This window comes from Gnatocerus cornutus, chromosome 4, assembly GCF_029298725.1.
Source record: "Gnatocerus cornutus isolate USDA-ARS CGAHR chromosome 4, icGnaCorn1.1, whole genome shotgun sequence".
Lineage (NCBI taxonomy): Eukaryota > Metazoa > Arthropoda > Insecta > Coleoptera > Tenebrionidae > Gnatocerus > Gnatocerus cornutus.
Window position 1 is genome coordinate 20633725 of NC_142236.1, and position 23770 is coordinate 20657494.

The following is a 23770-nucleotide window of genomic DNA, read 5'->3' on the forward strand; positions in this document are numbered from 1 at the left end:
GAATATTTCGAGGATTTGCATTTTTCTCGCGAGTTTTTGGCAAGGCTTGCTCGACCATCTGTTGGAGGATTTAATTGTGACGGTTCGAGCGAAATTTGTGGGCTATAATTCAAAGGGACGGGATGCAACTAGCGGAATTTTTGATGCTTTGGGATTGCAATCAAAGTATGGAAATAGACACAACTTGCCGAAAATAGTCGCAGTTGTAGGATGAACGGAAAGTGCCAAAATTTCGGGTGAAATGGGGGAAAAACTCCTCTTTTAATTTTTTTGGAGTCTCCAATTGTCGAATCTTCATACAGTTTGGGGAATTGATACCCGATGAATGGGAACAATTTTAATAAGAAGTGGGAGAGGAGTAGTGTCAGTGGGTGGCATTACTCCCCTCAAAGCATCCTAGCGACAAAGTTCTCGAAAATTGTAACTCAAATTCATTGAGAAATACAATGCCTATCATTACTCATAAAAAAATAAAATTGTTGCATTTTGCATTCGAAGGACCAAATCCCTCTAATAGCGAAGAATTACTAAAGGAGCAATCATGTTAACACCTCGTCTTGCCAAAAATGATAAAACAGTGCCACGACGCATGCATTCGCGCTGATGGGGGTAAATTATTTTTATCTTCCTCGCTCCAATGGCAATTATGGTTTTCTTTGTTGCGCTCATCTATTTGTCCATTAATCGGTCTTGGACTCACCGAAAATTCATGTTTCTTGATGTGTGTGAGAATGAAAGAATGCAAGAATCTCTTTCTCGCTCGGAGTCCCCCACTTTCTATTAAATTTAATTCCATGCATCGGGTGTCAATTCCCCAAACTGTATGTTCGAATTGTCAGAGTCCCGAATTTTCCCCTTCCACAATTCCTAGAGTCTTAAGTTCAAATTCTTAGATTTTCAAATGCTCACGGTATCAAATTTTGTTCAGTTTATGCTTTCCGAACATTTTATTCTCAAATTCTCCAGATATTTTCAAAACTTTGAAGTTCTCAATTGTCAAATTCATATTGTCAAATTTTTATTGGTTATAATTATTACTGTTCAAAATTTTCAAAGTTTTTAGTCGTCTCAATCGTTCGTTTTTAGATTTTTAATTTTACAAAATTTCAGTTTTTCAAAACATAAAATTTTTACATAATTAATTCTCAAGTTGTCATATTCTCAATTTCTTGTCAAGTTATTAAAATCTGAGAACCTCAAATTCTCAAATCTTTTAACTTTATTTTATTTCAATCTTTTAACATTTCAAAAAATTAAAACTTGCGTTTTGAAAGATTTCATTTCTCAATATCTCCAATTTCTCAGTTTTTAAATTCACGATCTCAAATTCCCAAATTTTCATATTTTTAAGCTCTTAAATTCTTAAATTGAAAAGATAACAAATTCTCCGATTTCAAGTGCTTTAAATTGTCCAAATTTTATTGAAAATTTAATTCTGAAATTCTCAGTTTTTTTCAATTAAATTTTATTCGTTTTTAATTTTTTTTGCTCAAATCCTTAATGTCTTAAAATCTTAGATAGGCAAATTCTCAAGTTCTCAAATTAATTTGTCAGGTTATTAAAATCGTACATTTTTAAAATTTTGAATTAATAATTTTTAAATGATTTTGATATTATCAATTGAAAGTCTTTAATTTTATTTAGTTTTCGAGTTCCATATTGTGTATTTTAATTCTCAGATTCTCAATTATGAAATATTTAAAAGATGACATTTTTTATTTGCCAACATCTCAAAATTTTCAGGTTTTTAATTCCCCAAATTATATTTTGTTATTACATTTTAGAATTTTTAAATTTCCAAAACCTCAAATCGTCACTTTTTCAAATATTAATTCTCAAAAGCTCAAATTCTCAAGTCAACAAACTGTTAATTAGCTGAATATTCAAAATGACAAATTTTAAGAGTACGGACTATCAGATTATTAACCATTCAAACGTTCGAATCTTTAAGAGTTCGAATTTTTTTCTCAAAATTCTCATAACCTCAAATTGTCACGTCTTCAAATTGTCAAATCTCCAGCTTCTTAAAACATTGAATGTGCGAATTTTTGGAATTGGGAATTTTGTTAAATTTTTTTCTTATTACGTTTTTGAATTTTTGAATTTTCATATTCTAATTCATATCGTCAAATGATCAAATTTTCAAGTTTTGAACATGTCGAATGTTTAAATTTCCAAAACCTCAAATCGTCACTTCAAATTCTTAAATTACCAAATTGTGAATTTGCGAAACATTTTAGTGACTTTAAATTCTTAAATCTTCAAAAGTACAAATTTTGTTGGAGTTTCCCGTTCTTATTCAAACTCTCAAATCTTCAAATTCTCAGTTTTTCAAAGTTTCACATGTTCAAATTCCTATTTCCACGAATTTTTGTAGCTGTTGTCAATTGTTTAACTAATAATTGTCAAATTCTCAAACTCTCAACTTCTTACTCCTTCATTTCTCAAATATTCAGCGAATAAAAATGTTCGAATTCTTATCATCTCGAATTTTCATCGACTTTTCTCGTGCCTTATTTGTATGATTCTCAAAGGATCACACGTTCAAAATGTCCAATTGTCAACGTGCCGAATATTCAAACTGACACATTTCTGAACTTTCAGGTTACTAAACATTCAAACGTTCGAATCTTCAAGATGTCAAATACTCAAAACCTCAAATTGTCACGTCTTAAAATTGCCAAATCTACAGATTCTTTAATCATCAAATGTGCGAATTTTTGGAATTTGGAATTTTGATGATTTTTTTATTGTTACAATATTGAATTTTCAAATTGTAATTCATATCGTCAAATGATCATTTTCTCAAGTTTTGAAAATGTCAAATGTTCAAATTCCCAAAACCTCAAATCGTCACTTCAAATATTAATTCTCAAAAGCTCAAATTCGCAAATTAGCAAATTGTGTATTTCAAATTTCAAATTCTTAAATCTTCAAAAGTACGAATTTTATTCAAACTCTCAAATGTTTAAATTCTCAGGGTTTCGAAGTCTCAATTTGTCAAATTTTATTAGTTTCCTCGTTGTCAAATGTTATCAATATCAAATGTTATCAAATGTTTAAATTCCTAGAGTGTCGTAATATCAAGTTCGCAAGGTCTTAAAATATCAAATTTTTAAAACCTCAAATTGTCACTTCTTCAAATATTAATTTCCAGAAACTCAAACTCCCAAATTGCCAAATTTTCAATTTGTCTGATGGAGATCCCAACTTCTTTAATCTTCAAATGCACGAATTTTTTATTACATTTTTAAATTTTTATATTCTCAGAAGGCTCAAATCGTCACTTTTTCAAATATTAATTCTCAAATGCTCAAATTCTTAAATTACCAAACTGTTAATTAGCCGAATATTCAAAATGACAAATTTTTGAGTCCTCAGGTTCTTATTTTTTCGAAAGTACGAACTCGAAATTTTTAATTTTTACTTTCTTACTGAAATTCGTATTCTAATTGTCAAATGTTCAAATTCTCATGTTCAAAATCCCAAATTTGGCAAATTTTGTTAGTTTTCTCGTTGTCGCTGTCAAATGCTCAAATTCCCATAAATATCAAATTTTCAAAACCTCAAATTGTCACTTTTTCAAATATTAATTCCCAGAAACTCAAACTCCCGAATTGCCAAATTCTCAATTTTCTCGAAGCTTTAATGTTTCAGATTTTGTTAGTTTGGTCAAATTCCCAGCGCGCAAAACATCAAGTTTGCCAGGTCTCAAAATTTCAAATTTTGAAAATCTCAAATTGTCACTTCTTAAAATATTAATTCTTAGAAGTTCGTATGAAATTGTCAAAATTCACTAGCCAAATCTTCAGATTCTCAAAATTTTAAGTTACCGAGCTTTCAAGTGTTCAAATTCTCAAAACCTCAAATCGTCACTGCTCAAATTCGCAAATTAGCAAATTGTGTATTTCAAACTACAAATTCTTAAATCTTCAAAAGTACGAATTTTGTTGGAGTTTCTCGTAGCCGCAAATTCTTATTCAAACTCTCAAATGTTTAAATTCTCAGGGTTTCGAAGTCTCAATTTGTCAAATTTTGTTAGTTTCCTCGTTGTCACTATCAAGTGTTCAAATTCCCAGAGTGTCATAACGTCAAGTTCGCAAGGTCTTAAAATATCAAATTTTCAAAACCTCAAATTGTCACTTCTTCAAATATTAATTTCCAGAAACTCAAACTCCCAAATTGCCAAATTTTCAGTTTGTCTAATGGAGATCAGTTCCTGAAAGAGTAAGTTTTCTCATTCTTCGGTTGTTTCATTCACAGAGCAATTTGCAAAATATTCATTTTAGGTTGTCAGATACTTAAACCTTCATAGGATCGAATTTTCAGGATCTCGAATTTTCGTTTCCTCAAACATTCTTTTCGAACCAATGACAGTGAAACCCAAATGACCGCGTAGGTCAGAAAAGACCGGTGCATATCAACAGAATAATTACAGAAACCGAAAGTGCTATAAATATCCCATAAACTTCAGAAAAGTACGTAAACGAACATGTGTTACAAGTCACTCAGCTGATACGACATTTGGAAGGACAAAAGTATTTTTTATTTCCACGCTATTTCCATCTCCTCCATGAATTTCCCGATTTAACGCCACCATCACTATACACCGATTGTTATTATTTCAATAATATCTTAACGACTGACGCGACGAAACTCTGTAAACATTTTTTGGCAGAATTGCAGCGTCGGTAATAATTACCATGCGAAATGATCGCAATGAAAGCCCGCGTTTCAGGGGAACCACAGGGAGCCGCGTTTGGGCCCGCTTTTTAGTGCAACAAACTAATAAAATGCGCCCAACATAAACATCGTTAGGTTGGTATTGATTGGCAGTTGACATGTTTTCGAAAATAATTTTCAGATTTTCGGCTAAAAATAGGGCGGAGGTGATATCATGGAGTATTGTCCTTCCTCGTTCCAGAGGCTATTCTGAGCGTTGTCGATACAAGATGGAGGTATTTTTGGAGTTTGTTTTGGGATTTGACGCACCGAAATAGAACTCGAGTGGAAGTTTGGCGTTAAATTCGGATTTTAGAGCAGTAAATGCGGTTTATGGCGCTCTAAAACTACATAGTCGAGCGGAACGGAGAGACATAGAGTAGACGGCGAAAACAAATTGGGAATTTGGAATTGGGGTTTTGAAGAAAACTGATGTTTTGACACGTTGGGAATTTGAGCATTTGACAGTGACAACGAGAAAACGAACAAAATTTGTTTGTTTGTTGCAATAAAAAGTTTTACGGATGAGTTTAATGCGTTTGTCACAGAGGGGCTCAAAAATGGGAGGCGGCCCTGGCGGCATCTGCTCGCCACAAAGAGGTTTAGTAGGCGTTGGTGGCACGACGCTGCTGCGTGGCATTTTGACATTTCTTTTCTTGGTTTTTTATTTATAGTTTTTTGTTTTATGTTTATTTTCTTCGTTCTACTTTGGGCTCTATTTTCACTTTTTTTTCCTTTCTATATCTTCTTTATCTTCTTCCAATCTTCTTTGTGCTTTTGTGTTTATTTTTATGTATTTTTTTTTTCATTCAACTTTTCTTTATTCTTCTTTGTTTGCTTAGATCTTCTCTTTATTTACATAATTTTTCTAAACTATTTTCTTCTTTTGTTCTTTTTTTTTGTCTATTTCAAAAAACTGCTACTGTCAAAAACATCAATTTAACAACATCTCAAAGTTTCGAATTGTCAAATTCTTAAGTTTCCGATTTCTAAGGGGGGAATTTTCTAATTTTTACATTTTACACTTGTTTTTTTATTCATAGTTTTTTATTTTATGTTTATTTTTTTGTTCTACTTTGGGCTCCATTTTCACTTTTTTCCTTTCTATATCTTCTTTATCTTCTTTCATTCTTCTTTGTGCTTTTGTGTTAATTTTTATGTATTTATTTATATTTTTCCTCATTTCGCTTTTTTTTCTTCTTCTTTCTTTGCTTAGATCTTCTCTTTATTTACGTATGTAATTTTTCTCAACTTTTTTCTTATTTTATTTTTTTTTGTCCTGTTCAAAAATCTGCTAGTGTCAAAAATATTAATTTAATAACATCTCAAAGTTTCGAATTATCAAATTCTCGAATCTTCATGCCCCCAAATTCTCAAATTTCCGATTTCTAAGGACGTAATTTTCTCATTTCACGTTTTACATTTCACATTTTAAAATTTCGGATTCCCAAATTTAGTTTCTTTATGATCTTGTAAGTTCAAATTCTTAAAAATCAAAATCCCTTAAATATCAAGTTCGCAAAATCCGAAATCTTCAAATTCTCAAAACCTCATTGTCCCAAATTTTGAAGTTTGTAACGACAAACTTCAACAACATTCGAAATTTGCTAATTTGCTAATTTTGAATATTCGGCAAATTGACAATTGACAAAAGTGACGATTTGAGCTTCTGGAAATTTGAGATTTTGAGACCTTGTGAACTTGATGTTTTGATAAACCACAATTTCAAAATCTCAGAATTTCAAATTCTCAGGGTATCAAATTTTCAAATACTCCTAACAAATTCTCAGTCTCAAAATTCTGTTAAATTTCTTATTCCATCATTTGTTCGTTTTCACAAATATTCATAAGACAAATGTTCGAAGTTTGTTAGATTTTCATAATGACAAACGCTCAAATTGCCAAATTGGCGAATTTTCAAATGACAAATAATTTTTCAGTGGTTCAAATTGTCATCATTTCAACGTGTTCTAATTATCACATTTTCAGTTTCTTTCATAACCTCAAATCTCTGAATACTCAATTTACTATATTTTCAAATCAATTTTTTTCTAGTTTGAACTGAGGATTTCGCCTTTTGACAATTAATATTTGAAGAAGTGGCGATTTGGGGTTGGTGGGAATTTGAAACTTTGAGACCATGCGAACCTATGTTTTGGCACGTTGGAAATTTGAGCATTTGACAGTGACAACGAGAAAACGAACAAAATTTGAGAAATTGGGGCTTCGAGAACCTGAGAATTTGAACATTGACAGTTTGAATGAGAGTTTGCAGCATCGGTAAAAACCTATAAAATTCGTACTAGTGAAGATTTTAGAATTCGAGGTCTTGAAAAGTTAGCAATATTTGGCACAGTGACAATTTGGCAGTTTGAAAATTTGAGGTTTGAAGAGAATTACTATTGAAAAAGGTCACGATTTGAGGTATTGCAAATTTGAAAATTTGAGATTTTGGGAACATGAAATTTTGAGGTTCTGAGAATTTAGGCCTTTGACAGCTGTAATTTATTTGTAATATTGAAATTTGAATTTTTGTGTTTTAAATTTGGATTATGAAAGCTGATTTTTTTTTCAATTTGTATCTAAAATTTTGAAGAAATGCGGCTAAAAATTTGTCGTTATGAGAATTTTAGATTCTGACTGTTTTAAGATTTGAGAATATAGGACAGGGTGATAATTAACAGATTTGACAACGTAAAAATTTATCGTTTGAGAATTCGGGATTTTGAAATTTTGAAAATCTGGGACTGTGTGAATGTGACAATTTTTAAAAATTAAACGATTCTGAAATTTGAATTTCTGAAAATTTAAAACATTGAGATAAACTGAGAATTAGAGAACTAAAAAGCTCAGGAAGCAGAAAACGTAACTGTATTGTAACTTGTGATAATTTGATATATTGAAAATTTAAGACCATGAGAATTTGACGATTTGAAATTTGTTACTTCGAATTTCAGTAAGTTAGCATTTTGGTGTTTTTACGATTTGATCTTTTGAGAACTAAGCAATTGAAGAATGAGATCAGCTCGAAAAAATTCGGGACGCTAAAAATTTGAACTTGTAAGAAATTTATCTGATGAACATTTGCAAAAAAAAAAAATATTTGACAGTTTTAAAGATATGAGACAAATGAAAGGAGCGTTTGACACAGTGACAAGAAGAAAAGTAACAATGTTTGATGAATTGAGGATTTGGGAACTTGAGAACTTCGAGGATTTGAAGCAACGAGGAAAATTTGACAAAATTTAAAATCTCGTGAATTCGTACTATTGAAAATTTGAGAATCTGAAGATTCAGAAATTTGTGATTTTGACAATTTGAGCTTATGAAAATTTATATTTGAAGAAGTGACGATTTGGGGTTCTGGGAATTTGAGATTTTGAGAACTTTCAAACTTGACCTTTCTAGATGCTGGAAATTTGAGCATTTGACACAGTGACAACGAGAAAACTAACAAAGTTTGACCAATTGAAGATTTTAGAACATGAGAATTGGAGCATTTGACAGTTTGACTAAGAATTTGAGGCAATGGTAAACTAGATTCGTATTTTTTAAAAAGTTTGAATTCGAATATTTGACACATTGACACTTTGGCAGTTCGAAAATTTGAGTATTTGAAAGAATTCATGTTTGAAAAGGTGACGATTTGAGGTTTTAACACTTTGAAAATTTGAGATTTTGGGAACATGACATTTTGAGAATTTTAATAAGAATTTGAAGCAACGAGGAAGTCCAACAAAATTCAAAATCTTGAGAATTCGAGCTTTTGAAAATTTAAGAATCCTTGTATTTAGAAATTGTTTATTTTCAATATTCGACAAATTGACAATTTGGCATTTTGAGAAGCAATATTTGAAGAAGTGACGATTTGAAGTTCTGGATGAGATTTTAAGATTTTGTGAACTTGATGTTTTGAGACGTTGGGAATTTGAACATGTGACAGTGACAACGTGAAAACTAACAAAGTTTGACAAATTGAGGATTTGGGAACATGATAATTTGAGAATTTGACTGTTTGAATACGAATTTCAGTTAACGAGGAAGTCAAAATTGAAAAATTCGAGAATTCGTACTTTTGAAAAATTACGAATCTGGGGGTCTCAAAAATTTGTTATTTTGAATATTTGGTTAATTAACAGTTTGAGAATGTGAGAATTTGATTTTTTAAGAATTAATATTTGTAGAAGTGACGATTTAAGGTTTTTGGGAATTTAAAAATTCCTAAATATAATCAGAAATTCTAAAAATTCGTGCATTTGAAGATTTAGGAATCTGGGATCTCTATTTTGCTAAATTGAAGATTTGACTATTTGGGAGATTGAGTTTCTGGGAATTAATATTTAAAGAAGTGACAATTTGAGGTTTTGAAAATTTAATATTTTCACACCTTGCGAACTTTACGTTTTGACACTTTTCGAATTTGAACATTTGATAGTGACAACGAGGAATCTAACAAAATTTGCCAACTTGAGACTTCGAAACACTGAGAATTTGAGCATTTGAGAGTTTGAATGAGAATTTGCGGCAACGGGAAACTCCAACAAAATTCATATTTTTGAAGATTTAAGAATTTGAAGTCGCAAAAAATTACCAACGTTTATCAAGTACTCAATTTGTTAATTTGCGAAGTTGAGCTTTTGAGAATTAATATTTGAAGTGACGATTTGAGGTTTTGGGAATTTGAACATTTGACATTTTCAAAACTTGAGAATTTGATCATTTGACGATATGAATTAGAATTTGAAAATTTAATATTGTAACAATAAAAAAAATCTAACAAAATTGGAAATTTCAAAAATTCGCACATTTGATGATTAAAGGATCTGTAGATTTCGCAATTTTAAGACGTGACAATTTGAGGTTTTGAGTTTTTGATATGTTGAAGATTCGAACGTTTGAATGTTTAGTAATCTGAAAGCTCAGAAATGTGTCAGTTTGAATATTCGACACGTTGACAATTCGAGATTTTGAACATGTGATCTTTTGAGAATTATACAAATGAGGCACGAGAAAAGTCGATGAAAATTCGAAATCATAGGAATTCGAACATTTTTATTCGCTGAATATTTGTGAAATAAAGGAGTAAGAAGTTGAGAGTTTGAGAGTTTGACATTTTTAAACAATTATTAGTTAAACGATTGACAACAGCTACAAAAATTCGTGAAAATAGGAATTTGAACATGTGAAACTTTGAAAAACTGATGATTTGACGTTTTGAGAATTCGAAATTGACAAGTTGTAATTTTGAAATTTGAAACTTAACTTGTTTTATTTATATTTTATTTTCAAAAATTTGAAGAAATGAAGCTGAAAATTCGTTATTTTGAGAAATTAAGATTCCGACTGTTACGGGAATATAGGATCAGGTTTTTAAAGTTAAGAATTCGGGATTTTGAAATTTTGCTATTTTGAAGTTTTGCGATCTAGATATCGTGAGAATCTAGAACGTACCAATTTGATTCCATGAACGTTCGACATTATACGAATTTGATCCCCTGAGAATTTGAAGATTTGAGATTTCGAATATCCGAAAACGCGTAACTCGTTTTTTCTAGTCGGCCGTGGTCATCGCATAAAATACGATTGTTTTTCATAAATCTCAAGTATTTCCTGGGGCCGTTGCCAACTTAAATAAAAATCTTTCCATATTATAAAAGGGAGCAAAATCCATCATAAACAAAACAAAACCTCGCCTCCTGGGGTTGTCGACCTCGGCCCATTAGTTTTTGGCAAAAATGACAAGTCTAAACACTCTTTTGTTTTCACCTAGCCGCCTATAAACAAGGAACCAATCTCTTCTCGCGAAAGAAAAACGATTTCCTGTTCGAATTTTTGCGAGACAACCTGTTAAATAACGCGTCTAAAATTATCCTCGATGGAAATTTTGCGACTTTTGGCGATTTCGTTCTTGGCCTTGAAAGCCCAGGCCGGTATTTATACGTGAAAACATGTCAACAGATGCTTTTCGATCCACAAAAATTCGACGCGGTCGACGCGCTAACTTCGCGCCAGAGACCTAGGGCCATCTAGATAACAGATTCTAGAGCATCTTGAATGAAGCTGTAGGTCACGGGCGCCGCCATTTTGCGGCAAGAAGGCCAGTGGCCGAACACTACGTCCTATAAATAATCGGTTTCGAGCGAATCTCCAAGTATAGCGCGTTGGAGGGATGCCAGAGCGGCCTCTGTTCCGGCCCCCGGACCCCACAGCTTTTCACGGTGTAGTACCAGACGTGTGACCTTGAACGAGCGTAATGTAACATCGTAAATTACTTATGGAGTTGTGTTTGTTTGGGGCAAGGCGAAATGGTGGAGGCGCCAGGTTGGGACACTTTTCAGAATAGACATTACTCAATGGGTTATTTTTGAGTGGTCAACTTGTTTGTTGCAATAAAAAGTTTTACGAATGAGTTTTATGCGTTTGTCACAGAGGGGCTCAAAAATGGGAGGCGGCCATGGCGGCATCTGCTCGCCACAAAGAGGTTTAGTAGGCGTTGGTGGCACGACGCTGCTGCGTGACATTTTGACATGTATTTTCTTGGTTTTTTTATTCATAGTTTTTTATTTTATGTTTATTTTTTTCACTTTTTTTTCCTTTCTATATCTTCTTTATCTTCTCTCAATCTTCTTTGTGCTTTTGTGTTTATTTTTATGTACTTATATTTTTTCTCATTCAGCTTTTCTTTCTTCTTCTTTCGTTGCTTAGATCTTCTTTTTATTTACATAATGTTTCTCAACTATTTTCTTCTTTTGTTCTTTTTTTTTGTCCGTTTCAAAAAACTGCTAGTGTCAAAAACATCAATTTAACAACATCTCAAAGTTTCGAATTGTCAAATTCTCAAATTTCCGATTTCTAAGGGAGGAATTTTCTAATTTTTACATTTTACACTTGTTTTTTTATTCATAGTTTTTTATTTTATGTTTATTTTTTTCACTTTTTTTTCCTTTCTATATCTTCTTTATCTTCTCTCAATCTTCTTTGTGCTTTTGTGTTTATTTTTATGTACTTATATTTTTTCTCATTCAGCTTTTCTTTCTTCTTCTTTCGTTGCTTAGATCTTCTTTTTATTTACATAATGTTTCTCAACTATTTTCTTCTTTTGTTCTTTTTTTTTGTCCGTTTCAAAAAACTGCTAGTGTCAAAAACATCAATTTAACAACATCTCAAAGTTTCGAATTGTCAAATTCTCAAATTTCCGATTTCTAAGGGAGGAATTTTCTAATTTTTACATTTTACACTTGTTTTTTTATTCATAGTTTTTTATTTTATGTTTATTTTTTTCGTTCTACTTTGTGCTCCATTTTCACTTTTTTTCTTTCTATATCTTCTTTATCTTTTTCCATTCTTCTTTGTGCTTTTGTGTTAATTTTTATGTATTTATATTTTTCCTCATTTTGTTTTTGTTTCTTCTTCTTTCTTTGCTTAGATCTTCTCTTTATTTACTTATGTAACTTTTCTCAACTATTTTCTTATTTTGTTTTTTTTTTGTCCTCTTCAAAAATCTGCTAGTGTCAAAAATATTAATTTAATAACATCTCAAAGTTTCGAATTATTAAATTCTCGAATCTTCATGCCCCCAAATTCTCAAATTTCCGATTTCTAAGGACGTAATTTTCTCATTTTCACGTTTTACATTTCACATTTTAAAATTTCGGATTCGCAAATTTAGTTTCTTTATGATCTTGTAAGTTTAAATTCTCAAAAATCAAAATCCCTTAAATATCAAGTTTGCAAAATCCGAAATCTTCAAATTCTCAAAACTTCATTGTCCCAAATTTTGAAGTTTGTAACGACAAACTTCAACAACATTCGAAATTGCGAAATTTGCTAATTTGCTTATTTTGAATATTTGCCAAATTGACAATTTGAAACTTTGGAGATTTGAGCTTTTGAGAATTAGTATTTGAAAAAGTGACGATTTGAGCTTCTGGGAATTTGAGATTTTGAGACCTTGTGAACTTGATGTTTTGATACGTTTAGAATTTGAGCGTTTGACAGTAAGAACGAGAAAAAAAACAAAGTTTGACATTTTGAGGCTTTGAAAACCAATAAAATTCGTACTTTTGAAGATTTAAGAATTTGATGTCTCAAAAGATTGCCAATGTTAGGCAAATTCACAATTTGGTAGTTTGAGAATTTGATTTTTTGAGAATTAATATTCGAAAAGGTGACGATTTGAGGTTTTGAGAATTTGAAGATTTGAGATCCTCGAAACTTAATATAAATTTGCCAATCTTGAATATCCGGAAAATCAACAATTTGAAAATTTGAAAATTTGAGATCTTGAAGATTCTAAATGTCTAGTAATCCGAAAACCGTCAAATTCTAAAATTTCAATTCTTATACAACCACAATTTCAAAATCCCAGAATTTCAAATTCTCAGGGTATCAAATTTTCAAATACTTTTAATAAATTCTCACGGTTTCAAATTCTGTTTAATTTTTTATTTTATCATTTGTTCGTTTTCACAAATATTCATAAGACAAATGTTCGAAGTTTGTTAGATTTTCATAATGACAAACGCTCAAATTGCCAAATTGGCGAATTTTCAAAATGACAAATAAATTTTCAGTGGTTCAAATTGTCATAATTTCAGCGTGTTCTAATTATCACATTTTCAGTTTCTTTCATAACTTCAAATCTCTGAATACTCAATTTACTATATTTTCAAATCAAATTTTTTTCTAGTTTGAATTGATGATTTGGCATTTTGACAATTAATATTTGAAGAAGTAGCGATTTGGGTTTAAGGGAATTTGAAATTTTGAGACCATGCGAACCTGATGTTTTAACACGTTGGAAGTTTGAGCATTTGCCAGTGACAACGAAAAAACGAACAAAATTTTTGAGAAATTGGGGCTTCGAAAACCTGAGAATTTGAGCGTTGACAGTTTGAATTAGAATTTGTAGCATCGGGAAAAACCTACAAGTTTCGAACTTTTGAAGATTTTAGATTTCGAGGTCTTGAAAAATTAGCAATATTTGGTACAGTGACAATTTGCAGTTTGAAAATTTGAGTTTTTGAATTAATATTTAAAATTTGAAAATTTGAGACTTTGGAAACATGAAATTTCGAGGATCTGAGGATTTGGGCGTTTGACAGAAGCTGTAACTTATTTGTAATTTTCAAATTTGAATTTTTTTATTTTAAATTTGGATTGTGAAACTTTTTTTTTTCAATTTTTATCTAAAATTTTGAAGAAATGCAGCTAGAAATTTGTTGTTATGAGAATTTTAGATTCTTACTTTTTGAAGATTTGGGAATATAGGAACAAATTTGACAAATTTAAAATTTTATCGTTTGAGAATTCGGGATATTGAAATTTTGAAAATCTGGGACTGTGAGAATGAGACAATTTTTAAAAATCAAACGATTTTGAAATTAGAATATCTGAGAATTTGAACATTTGACAGTCTGACTAAAAATTTGCGAATTTAAAACTTTAACAACGAAAAAATTGAGATAAACTGAAAAGCTCAGGAAGCAGAAAACATAATAGAATTGTAACTTCTGATAGTTTGATATATTGAAAATTTAAGAATTTGACGATTTGAAATTTGTTACTTAAAATATTTGGCAAATTAGCAATTTGGTGATTTTACGATTTGAATGAGAATGAGAACAGCTCAAGAAAATTCGGGACGATAAGAATTTGAACTTGTAAGAAATTTATCAGATGAACATTTGAAATAATAAAATAAAATATTTGACAAATTGAAGGTTTGAGAATCTGACAAGTCGAAAATAAACTCTAAGAAATAATAGTATGGTAACATAATTCGAATTCCTGAAGATTTGAGAATCTGAAATGGGGAAATTTGAGGATTTAAAAATTGTTAATTTGAATATTTGGGAATTTGAAAATTTAATAGTTTGAACAACTAACAAAGCCTAAGAATGTTCGGGACGATAACAATTTAATCACTCAGAAATGTATCTAATGAATCTTTGAAAAAATAAAATAAAATATTTGACGAATTGAAGATTTGAGGACCTGAAAAACAGAAATCAACAAAATTTGTCCTCCTGAAGATTTGAGATTCTGAAATATGAAAATTCGAGAATTAAATAGTAATTAATAAATAATTAAATAAATATATTGTTAATTTGGATATTTGGGAATTTAATAGTTTGAGGTACTGCCTAAATAACTTCAGGACGATAATAATTTAAAAACACAAAAATTTATCTAATGAATATTGGAAAAAAAATAAAATTTTTGACAAATTCAAGATATGAGACAATTCGTCAATTTGTAAGTCAAACCTCAGAAATAAAAATATGACAACAAAATTCGAACATCTAAAGGTTTTAACATTTGAAGATCTAAAATGACTAAATATAAGAATTAAAAAAAAAACTAAAAAACAATTTAGCTTGTGAAAACAACATGCGTTTGTGATTTTGGAATTTTGAAACCATAGGAATTTGAAATTTTAAGCTTTTGGCAAGACAGTCTGTTAATTTGAGTATTTGAACATTTGAGAAGATGACAATTTGAGCAATTAAGAAATTTTTAAATAATATAGTATGTGAGCCCCTAATTTGTTAATTTAGCAAAATAAATAAAAACCCAACGGTTTTATATTTTGAAGATTTGAGAGTTTGATAATTTGGGATTTTCATATTATGGGAATTCGAAAATACGAAACTCAAAGAGCCTGAAAAATGCGTTGATAAATATTCGATGCTATAAAAACTCGAAAACTTGAGAATTTGACGATTTGTCAATGCGTAGTTTGAAATTTTGTTTTCGATTTTCATTTTCTCGAATTATTATTATCCAAAATACCCAAAATCTGAATTTTTCAGGGGTTTAAACTCTCAAATATTGATCCAAAAATTCTTCTATTTTCATCATTTATCCCTTTTTCTTGTAAAATATTTGTTCCTTCTTTGCTTCCTCGTCATTACGAAAACTTTGCGCCCTTGAAGCACAAACACAACCAACTTTCCACTTAAAAGTGAGGTTAAGAAACGCCTTCCATGTCAAGGTCACGCGTCTTTGTCTCCTCTTTTCACACTCTCCATATAAATAAACGATTGAAATCACCGTCTTAATTTAGCCATCCACTTGATAGAAATCAGGTTTATCGCATTTTACCAATTATAGCCAACGCCCGTTCTATCTAATGACACCGCGTCTTATGTCAAATGCCCATCTAAACAATCTCCATCTCTCTCCAATCCCCGTGCATCTGACACTGACAGAATCTGTCAATCAATAAAACGAAAAAATTCGGGTCAGAGAGTTTTGGGTGTGTAAAACGAACTAAATCTTTTGTTAATTTAAGGTAATTCATTAGATCGAACGTTCAATTGTCGTTTTTTTCATTGTATCGAATCGCGGCCGAGTTATGCCCATTTTGACAGGTGATCTAACCAAATTTTTCCGTTTCAGACGTCGTCCACGACGAAAACCACAACAATGACAACACCCGCCAAACTCTACGGGAAAGATCTCAGTGAATATGAAGAAATAGACGTTGATGAGCTGTTAAATAAGTTATCGGCGGAAGAAATCAACATTTTAGCCAAAGAAGTAGACCCTGATGTAAGTCCACTTACTGTAGTTCGCTTGTTTTGCTAACGCCGTCTTGTCTTTTAGGACACGTTTTTGCCCCCGTCGCAGAGGTGTAGTTACGAGTGCGAGAAGGACCCCACTGGACCTCTCAACCGAAAGCAGTTGATTGACCACATAAACAAACAGGCGATTGAGACGCCGGACAAACCGGAGTTGAAGCCCTACGTGGCGGGGACGGTCCGGGGAAAGAAAGTGAGTTGGGGGTTGGGGGTGGCGTCCGACTTCATTGTGTTTTTGTAGTGGATTCCGCCGCCCGCACCGGCGAAGGAGCAGGAGGCGGACGAACAGGTGGCTATAGACTTAGGGGATGAGTATGAGCAGGCTTTGTCGTTGGCGACGCAGGAAGAAATTATTGATTTGGCCGGTGAGTCACTAATTTGGGGATTGTAGGTTGTGGAGGTCGTGGGTAGGCAACCAGCAATACGTGCGTGAGATCTGGGGATTTTGTTGCGTCACGGTTTGCAGCACCGCTGTTTGTGTGCCAAGAGTGGGAAGTGGCATTTCGAGCGACGAGGAGGAAGAATCACGATTGTTGGTTTAGCAAAATGTGTCCAAAGAGAAGTAAAGCTTAAATGCGAGAAGAAGAGGAATTGCGACAATTTTCAGAAAATATGAAAAACAGTTGTACACAATTTGACTATTTGAAAGTTTGATTTTTGAAGAAATGACCGTTTGAAGTTCTGGGAGTTTGTAAAATTGAGATTGAGAACTTGACATTTGAGAATATGATAATTTAATATTCAAGAACAAAAAATTAACACAATTGAAGATTTAGCAGTCTAAAAACCTAAATATTTGTCTGTTTGAATATTTGGTAAATTGACAATTTTGCAAATTGAGAGTTTGAGCTTATGAGAGCTGTGTAATTAAAATATGGACAATACGAATTTGAACAAGTGCAAAACAGATGACAATTTGAAAAGCTGACCATTTGATGTTTTGAAGATTTGAAATAAAATAAAGAGTTGTCATGGTCCATAATCCTCAAATTGTTAAATTCTCACGACCTCAATTTCTCATTGCATAAATTTTGTATTCTCAAAATCTCGAAATTTTAGCTCTTAGGTTTTAATACAGGGTGATTTTTTAAAAACAGCAGGCGTTGTAGAATTTTTATTTATGAACCGATTTTGAAAATTTAAAAACAAATTAAATGGTTTTTAATTTCCTATAAACTGATGATTTTAAAAATTTTCTAAATGTCTTAGTATCTTTTGGACGATACTCAACTTTCTTATTTTAAATTGGAATCCATTTTTTTTTCATGATTTGGAAGATATTAATTTTCTTGATTCAGAAATGTTTAATGTACTACTTTTACAAAAAAATATTTTTAAAAAATTTGTTTTTTAAATTTTGAAATCGGTTCATAAATAAAAATTCTACAATGCCTGCCGTTTTTAAAAAATCACTCTGTATTTCCTGAAATTTTTATGTTTTTATTTTAAAACTGTCGTGATCTCAAAATATCAAGTTCTCATAAATTAGATACTTTTCCTAATAGTAAAACATCAAATTCTCAAAAAATCAAATTGTCAGGTGTTCGAATATCGCTTCTCATTACCTCTAATTAAGTATTTGAAGAAACGAGATAATAAGAAATTTAGGACAACAAGAATTGAAGTTGTTGCAGTCAAAGTTGTGTCCTAGATGAAGATTTAAAGAGCTGACGATTTGATGTTTTGAAGATTTGATAATAAAAAAAACGAAATTCGAATCTTACAGAATGATCACAGTTTCAAATACTCAACTTGTTGAATTCTCAATACATAAATTTTTAATTCTTAAATTGTTTTAGGAAAATTTCAAATCTCAGGTTTTAATATTTTATTCTCAAATTTTCAAATTCTTCGTTCTTATTCATGTTTTAAAATTGTTGTTATCTCAAAACGTCAAATTATTACAAATTGGATACTTTTCCTAAAATGTAGTTAAATTTTCAATTTTTCAAAAAATCAAATCGTCAGGTGTTCAAATATTCAACTTCTCACTGTCTCGAAGTTAGTATTTGAAGAAATTCGGAACAATAAGAATTTAAGTTTTTGGAGTCAAATTTGTCAAATCTGACAGTTTTCACAGTTTCAAATTCTCAAATTGTTATTTTAGCAAAAACTAAGGTTTAAATATTTTATTCTTAAATTTTCAAATAATCTGTTCTTATTCATGATTTAAAATTGTTGTGATCTCAAAACATCAAATTCTCAAAAAAACAAATTGTCAGGTGCTTGAATAATCAACTTCTTAATGTCTCTAAATTAAGTATTTAAAGAAATGAGATAATAAGAAATTCGGGACAATAAGAATTGAAATTTTACTAGTCAAAATTGTATTCTAAATGAAAATTTATTTGAGGTTTTGAGAATTTTAACTTCTGAGTAAGATAATTATTTTGTATTTTTAGGATTTGAGTTTTTCGGTTAAGATTATAAAACTGTTTTGATTTGGAAGACAGATGAAGCTGAAAATTTGAGATTTTAAGGATTTGGGATTATGGGAACATAATTATTGGTGATTATTTTACAAATTTGGTAACACAAAAATGTAATGACAATTTGGGATCGTGAAATTTTGAGAATCTGACATTATGAAAATTTGAAGATTTGAAAATGTATCAAGAAAAGAAAGGATGAAAAATAAAAATGAAATAATAAAGCAAAATAAGAACAATCAAAAGAAAGAAGCAGAGAAAGAAAGATCTAAAAAATTAAAGTTCTCATAATTTTACTAGAAATGGCAGACCTAAAAGAGAAAATGAGAGAATTTGGAAAATTTTGATATCAATTGATTTGATAATGAGAAGAAAGTAGACAAAGCTAAAAAGACCAAAATAATAATAACAAGTAGAGAGAAAGAAAAAACAATAAAAAAAACTAAGGAAAAAAAGAAAAGTAAGACCATTATTACAAGAGAAAATGAAACGTAAGAAAAATTGAGAATCACATACATAGAAACAGAAAAAAAAAGAATAAAAACGGAATACAAGAAGAGCCTAAAAATTAATTATAATGTAAATTACAGGCTAATTTAATAAGAAGAAAGTAGAAAAAGGAACAACAACGAAAAATAACCCAAAATGAGAATAACAGAAATATAGACGATAAGAATACGAAATTACAAAGGAGTAAACATAAAGAATATAAATGATGGACCGACTTTGACACTAGAAAAAGCAAAATTAAATGAAAATAAAGATGAGATTCTAAAAAGAAAAAATTAAATTGTACACAATGTCAACAGCAGCAAGGAAAATTTCGAATGAATTCGGACGAAATTAAGAAGGAGAAAGTAGAGATTGAAATCAAATAAAAGGAAAGAAGCAGAAAATATTACAATCAGATTGTGTCAACAGAAGATTCATAATTTCAGAAGAAATGGTGTCTAAAAGGATGTAAAGAAACAAAGAAGTAAAAATGTGATAATGACAATAAAGTGAAAAAAGCAGATAAAATAGGAAAAAAGTATTGACAGGAGGTGCTCGGCAAGAAGAAAGGAGAAAATTAAACTAGGAATAAAGAAATAGAGGAATAAAGAAAAAATAGGGAAAGGGAAGCAAACAAATCTCAAATTGTGTTATAAGAAACAGAAAAAATACATAAGCAGCTTAGAAGAGGGCATGGAATTAGTCTTGGAATATGTAAAAAAAAAACGAAGAAAATTAGAATAAAATAGAAAACTATGAATAAAAAATCATACAAGAAAATCGGACATGTCAAAAATAATTAAAATCAATCAATTAAAAGGAGTAAAATAAAAAGAAGAAAGCACAAACATGTAAAACAAAAAATAAAAGAATAGTAGATTTTGTTATACGGCAGAAAAGTGGTATATTTTGACGAGCAATTAAATTGCAGTAACGAAGCGTAGCGTTGCGAGGAACAAAGCCCACTTTTCGGCCAAATAACAAATACTTCTTTTTTCTAAACAAAAGATTCAGTTCCACGACCGACAATGAGTAAACGCAAATTGAATTATAAACATGGAAGGCTATGCGTGTAGTTGTTATTGATGACATTTACTGTGAAAAACATCAGTCACAAAAAGTACTTTTCTGCCAAGGCCAAGGCAACCGACGTTTTTCATTAGTTATAACAAAATTGACTACTTTATTGTCTAAAAACGACTAAAAATTAGTGTTTTTTTGTGACGTTTATAGAAATAAACTTTTATTATTATTTTGTAAAAAGTATTTTTTTTAATTCTTATTTCTCTTCCAGCAATTCTGGGTTTCCACTCCATGATGAACCAAGACCAGTACCACGCATCACTCTTAAACAAAGGACAACCGGTCGGTCTGGGTTGGGACGGCATCACCAAAGCTGCAAAACAAAAAATATTCCCAATGGAACCCCCCAATTCGACGGATCCAGACGAATCGATAAAAAAAGTCCAAGACGACGATTCCCGATATATCGACCTCAACTGGAACAACATCAAAGTACACCTCAATTGAATCCCAATCGAGTTGGCTGTAGATCAGTAAAACCACTTGAGATGTCGGTAAACTGGTCGTGTCCAAAACAAAACTAGACCAATTTACCTTCGCCTCATCTCAGCCAACTGCGAATGGGAATTCAATCGCGCTTTTCTAACCTCTGTTTTTTTAGAACATATCCGACGAGAAGTTTGACAGTTTATTTGAAGCCCTGGCCAACAACACCCACCTGGAAACCCTGTCGTTGGCCAACGTCGGTTTGACGGACCGAGGGGCGGAGAATCTAGCACAAGCCTTAGAAAAAAATAACACAGTGAGAGTGGTGAACGTAGAAACAAATTTGATCTCGCCGAGTGGAATCGTCCGTTTAATCAAGTCGCTTTTGAAGACGAAATCCGTGGAGGAGTTCCGAGCGTCCAATCAGAGATCGCAAGTTCTCGGCAACAAGATAGAAATGGAAATCACTCAGTTGATAGAGAAGAACACGACGTTGTTGAGGTTGGGTCTGCATTTAGAATACAACGATGCCCGCCATCGCATCGCCTCACATTTACAACGTAACATTGACACAAGTAAGTCGCACTCGTCACCTGACCCAGCCTACTATATTTTTTTTCCACACTTTCTTTTTTTATTTTATTTTAGTTTTATTTTATAGGTATTTATTTGCTGCGTTGTCAGCTCAGTTTTCGAGGTAAAGACACCCTTACATGTCTTGTTCACACGTCACTTTCACTTTTACCTTTTTTTGTGTCTTTTTTTTGTGTTATTGTCCCTTTCGATCGAATTGTAGATTGCCGCAGCGTGAAAGCGAATTACCGGATCACACTCGGTAAAGACGGCGCCGCTGTTAAAATCGTGAATACCGATTAAGGCCGTGAGTAATATGGGTTTGCCCGGGTATTATGAATACGATTTGGTTATTTTGTGAATGTTGCCTTTGCGAAGCAGAGCTACCAGCAATTGAGGCCTTGCTGGGACATCTTACACTGTACTTTCAAGGAAAAACGGTAACGGGAACGGGAAAGGGAGAGGTGGCGTCGGCGGAAGAGTTGGTTTTACAGCGCCCTCTGTTGGATGTCGGTTAACTGGTCCGGGGAAGAGAGAAACTAGGGGAATTTACCGTTTTCTCGCATTTACAAAAGGAATTTTTAATTTATTTCTTCGAGTTTTTGACAGCTTATACGTCTTAAATTGAACGTATTTTATGATTCGAACTGTCAAATTTTTAAAAACAGAAAAGTTTAGAAGTTTTTTTGCACTGTGATTCTAGAAAAGTCGAAAAATATAAAAATTCCGTAATTTTTGTTTATTTTAACAGAAAAAAAGAAACGTTTTGAACGTTGTTTGACTTTTTATATTACTAAAAAACTACTTCTTAGAAGGTATTTTGAGATTATTAGAATTATTAGAATTTGAAAAAAAATTTGGTAGTTTTTTGGATTTTTCTAGCATCCAAAATTTGTACAAATTTCAAAAAATGTGAAGATTTTGTAATATTTTGTTCAGTTTGAAAGGAATTCTCAAAATTTTTGACAAATTTTTAAAATGTAGATTTTGTAGCACTTTAAATCTAAATCGTAAAAAATAGGAATATTGTAGCCCATTTGTGGAAATTTTTTAATACCTAAAGATTTCCAAAAAAATGAAATTTACATATTTGATTTTTTTGACGAATTTCCAAAATCTAAAATTAGTTTGAAAGTCTTCTAGCACTTTTATGGCACTCAGATTCTTACAAGTCCCAAAAATGTAAAGATTCCGAAATTTTATTTACTTTGAAAGGAGTAAGAAAAAAGAAAAATTTAAAAAGTTTTTGGAATTGTACTTTTTTTGGAAAACCATTTTTTGCCATCTAAATTTTTTAATAACGGATGTCGGTAAACTGGTCAGGTGAAAGAGAGAAACTAGGGGAATTTACCGTTTTCTCGCATTGACAAAAGAAATTTTAAATTTATTTCTTCGAGTTTTTGACAGCTTATACGTCTTAAATTGGACGTATTTTATGATTCGAACTGTCAAATTTTTAAAAACAGAAAAGTTTAGAAGATTTTTTGCACTATGATTCTAGAAAAGTCGAAAAATATAAAAATTCCGTAATTTTTGTTTATTTTAATAGAAAAAAAAGAAACGTTTTGAACGTTGTTTAACTTTTTTTATTACCAAAAAACTACTTCTTACAAGGTATTTTGAGATTATTAGAAATTGAAAAAAATGTTGGTAGTTTTTTGGATTTTTCTAGCATCCAAAATTTGTACAAATTTCAAAAAATGTGAAGATTTTGTAATGTTTTGTTCAGTTTGAAAGGAATTTTCAAATTTTTTGACATATTTTCAAAATGTAGATTTTGTAGCACTTTAAATCTAAATCGTAAAAAGTAGAAATATTGTAGCAAATTTGAAGATTTTTTTTGGACCCAAAGATTTCCAAAAAAATGTAATTAACATATTTGTAATTTTTGACGAATTTCCAAAAACTAAAATTAGTTTGGAAGTCTTCTTGCACTTTTTTGGCACTCAAAGATTCTAAAAAGTCTAAAAAATGTAAAAATTTCGAAATTTTATTTACTTTGAATTGTCCTTTTTTTTTGGAAAAAAACTTGCCCTCTAAATTTTTTAATAAAGGATGTCGGTAAACTGGTCAGGTGAAAGAGAGAAACTAGGCGAATTTACCGTTTCCTCTAAATGAAAATTACGGTGCAATTGAAGTTGGCGATATTTTACGATTAAAGGACTTAAAAAGTTCAAAGAATTAAAAATTTTGTTTTAATTTAACAGATTTTTAATTTACGTCTGAAATTTTTTGACGAATTTTCAAAAACTGACAAAAGTATTTGATGTTTTCTTGTGTTTTTTTGTGCTAAATATTTTAAAAATATCCTAAAATCGTTTTTGCAATTTGGACCCAAAAGTTCTGAAGCCATTTATAAACGAAAATTTTATACATATTTGCCAAATTCAGAAAATATTTTAGAAATTATTTGACGGATTTCTACAAATTGTGTTTTTTGCTCGCAAAAGTTCGAAATTT

At 31.0% G+C, this 23770-nt stretch overlaps 1 protein-coding gene across 10 annotated transcripts in view; it reads left to right on the forward strand.

The window, feature by feature from the left end:
- tmod (tropomodulin) overlaps positions 1-23770 on the forward strand; it is a 64809-nt gene that overhangs the window by 34822 nt on the left and 6217 nt on the right. For 5 of the 10 annotated variants that reach the window (XM_088034526.1, XM_088034525.1, XM_088034533.1 and 2 more), the window contains exons 2-7: positions 16126-16278; positions 16333-16500; positions 16549-16672; positions 20523-20743; positions 20913-21312; positions 21534-21617. In XM_088034526.1, coding sequence (XP_087890652.1) covers positions 16126-16278; positions 16333-16500; positions 16549-16672; positions 20523-20743; positions 20913-21312; positions 21534-21613 — 1146 coding nt within the window. In that variant the 3' untranslated portion in view covers positions 21614-21617. Of the gene's footprint in view, positions 1-15880; positions 16019-16125; positions 16279-16332; positions 16501-16548; positions 16673-20522; positions 20744-20912; positions 21313-21533; positions 21618-23770 lie in introns of those variants that run through there. The other 5 variants (XR_015769996.1, XM_088034527.1, XM_088034529.1 and 2 more) reach the window with 2 other exon arrangements.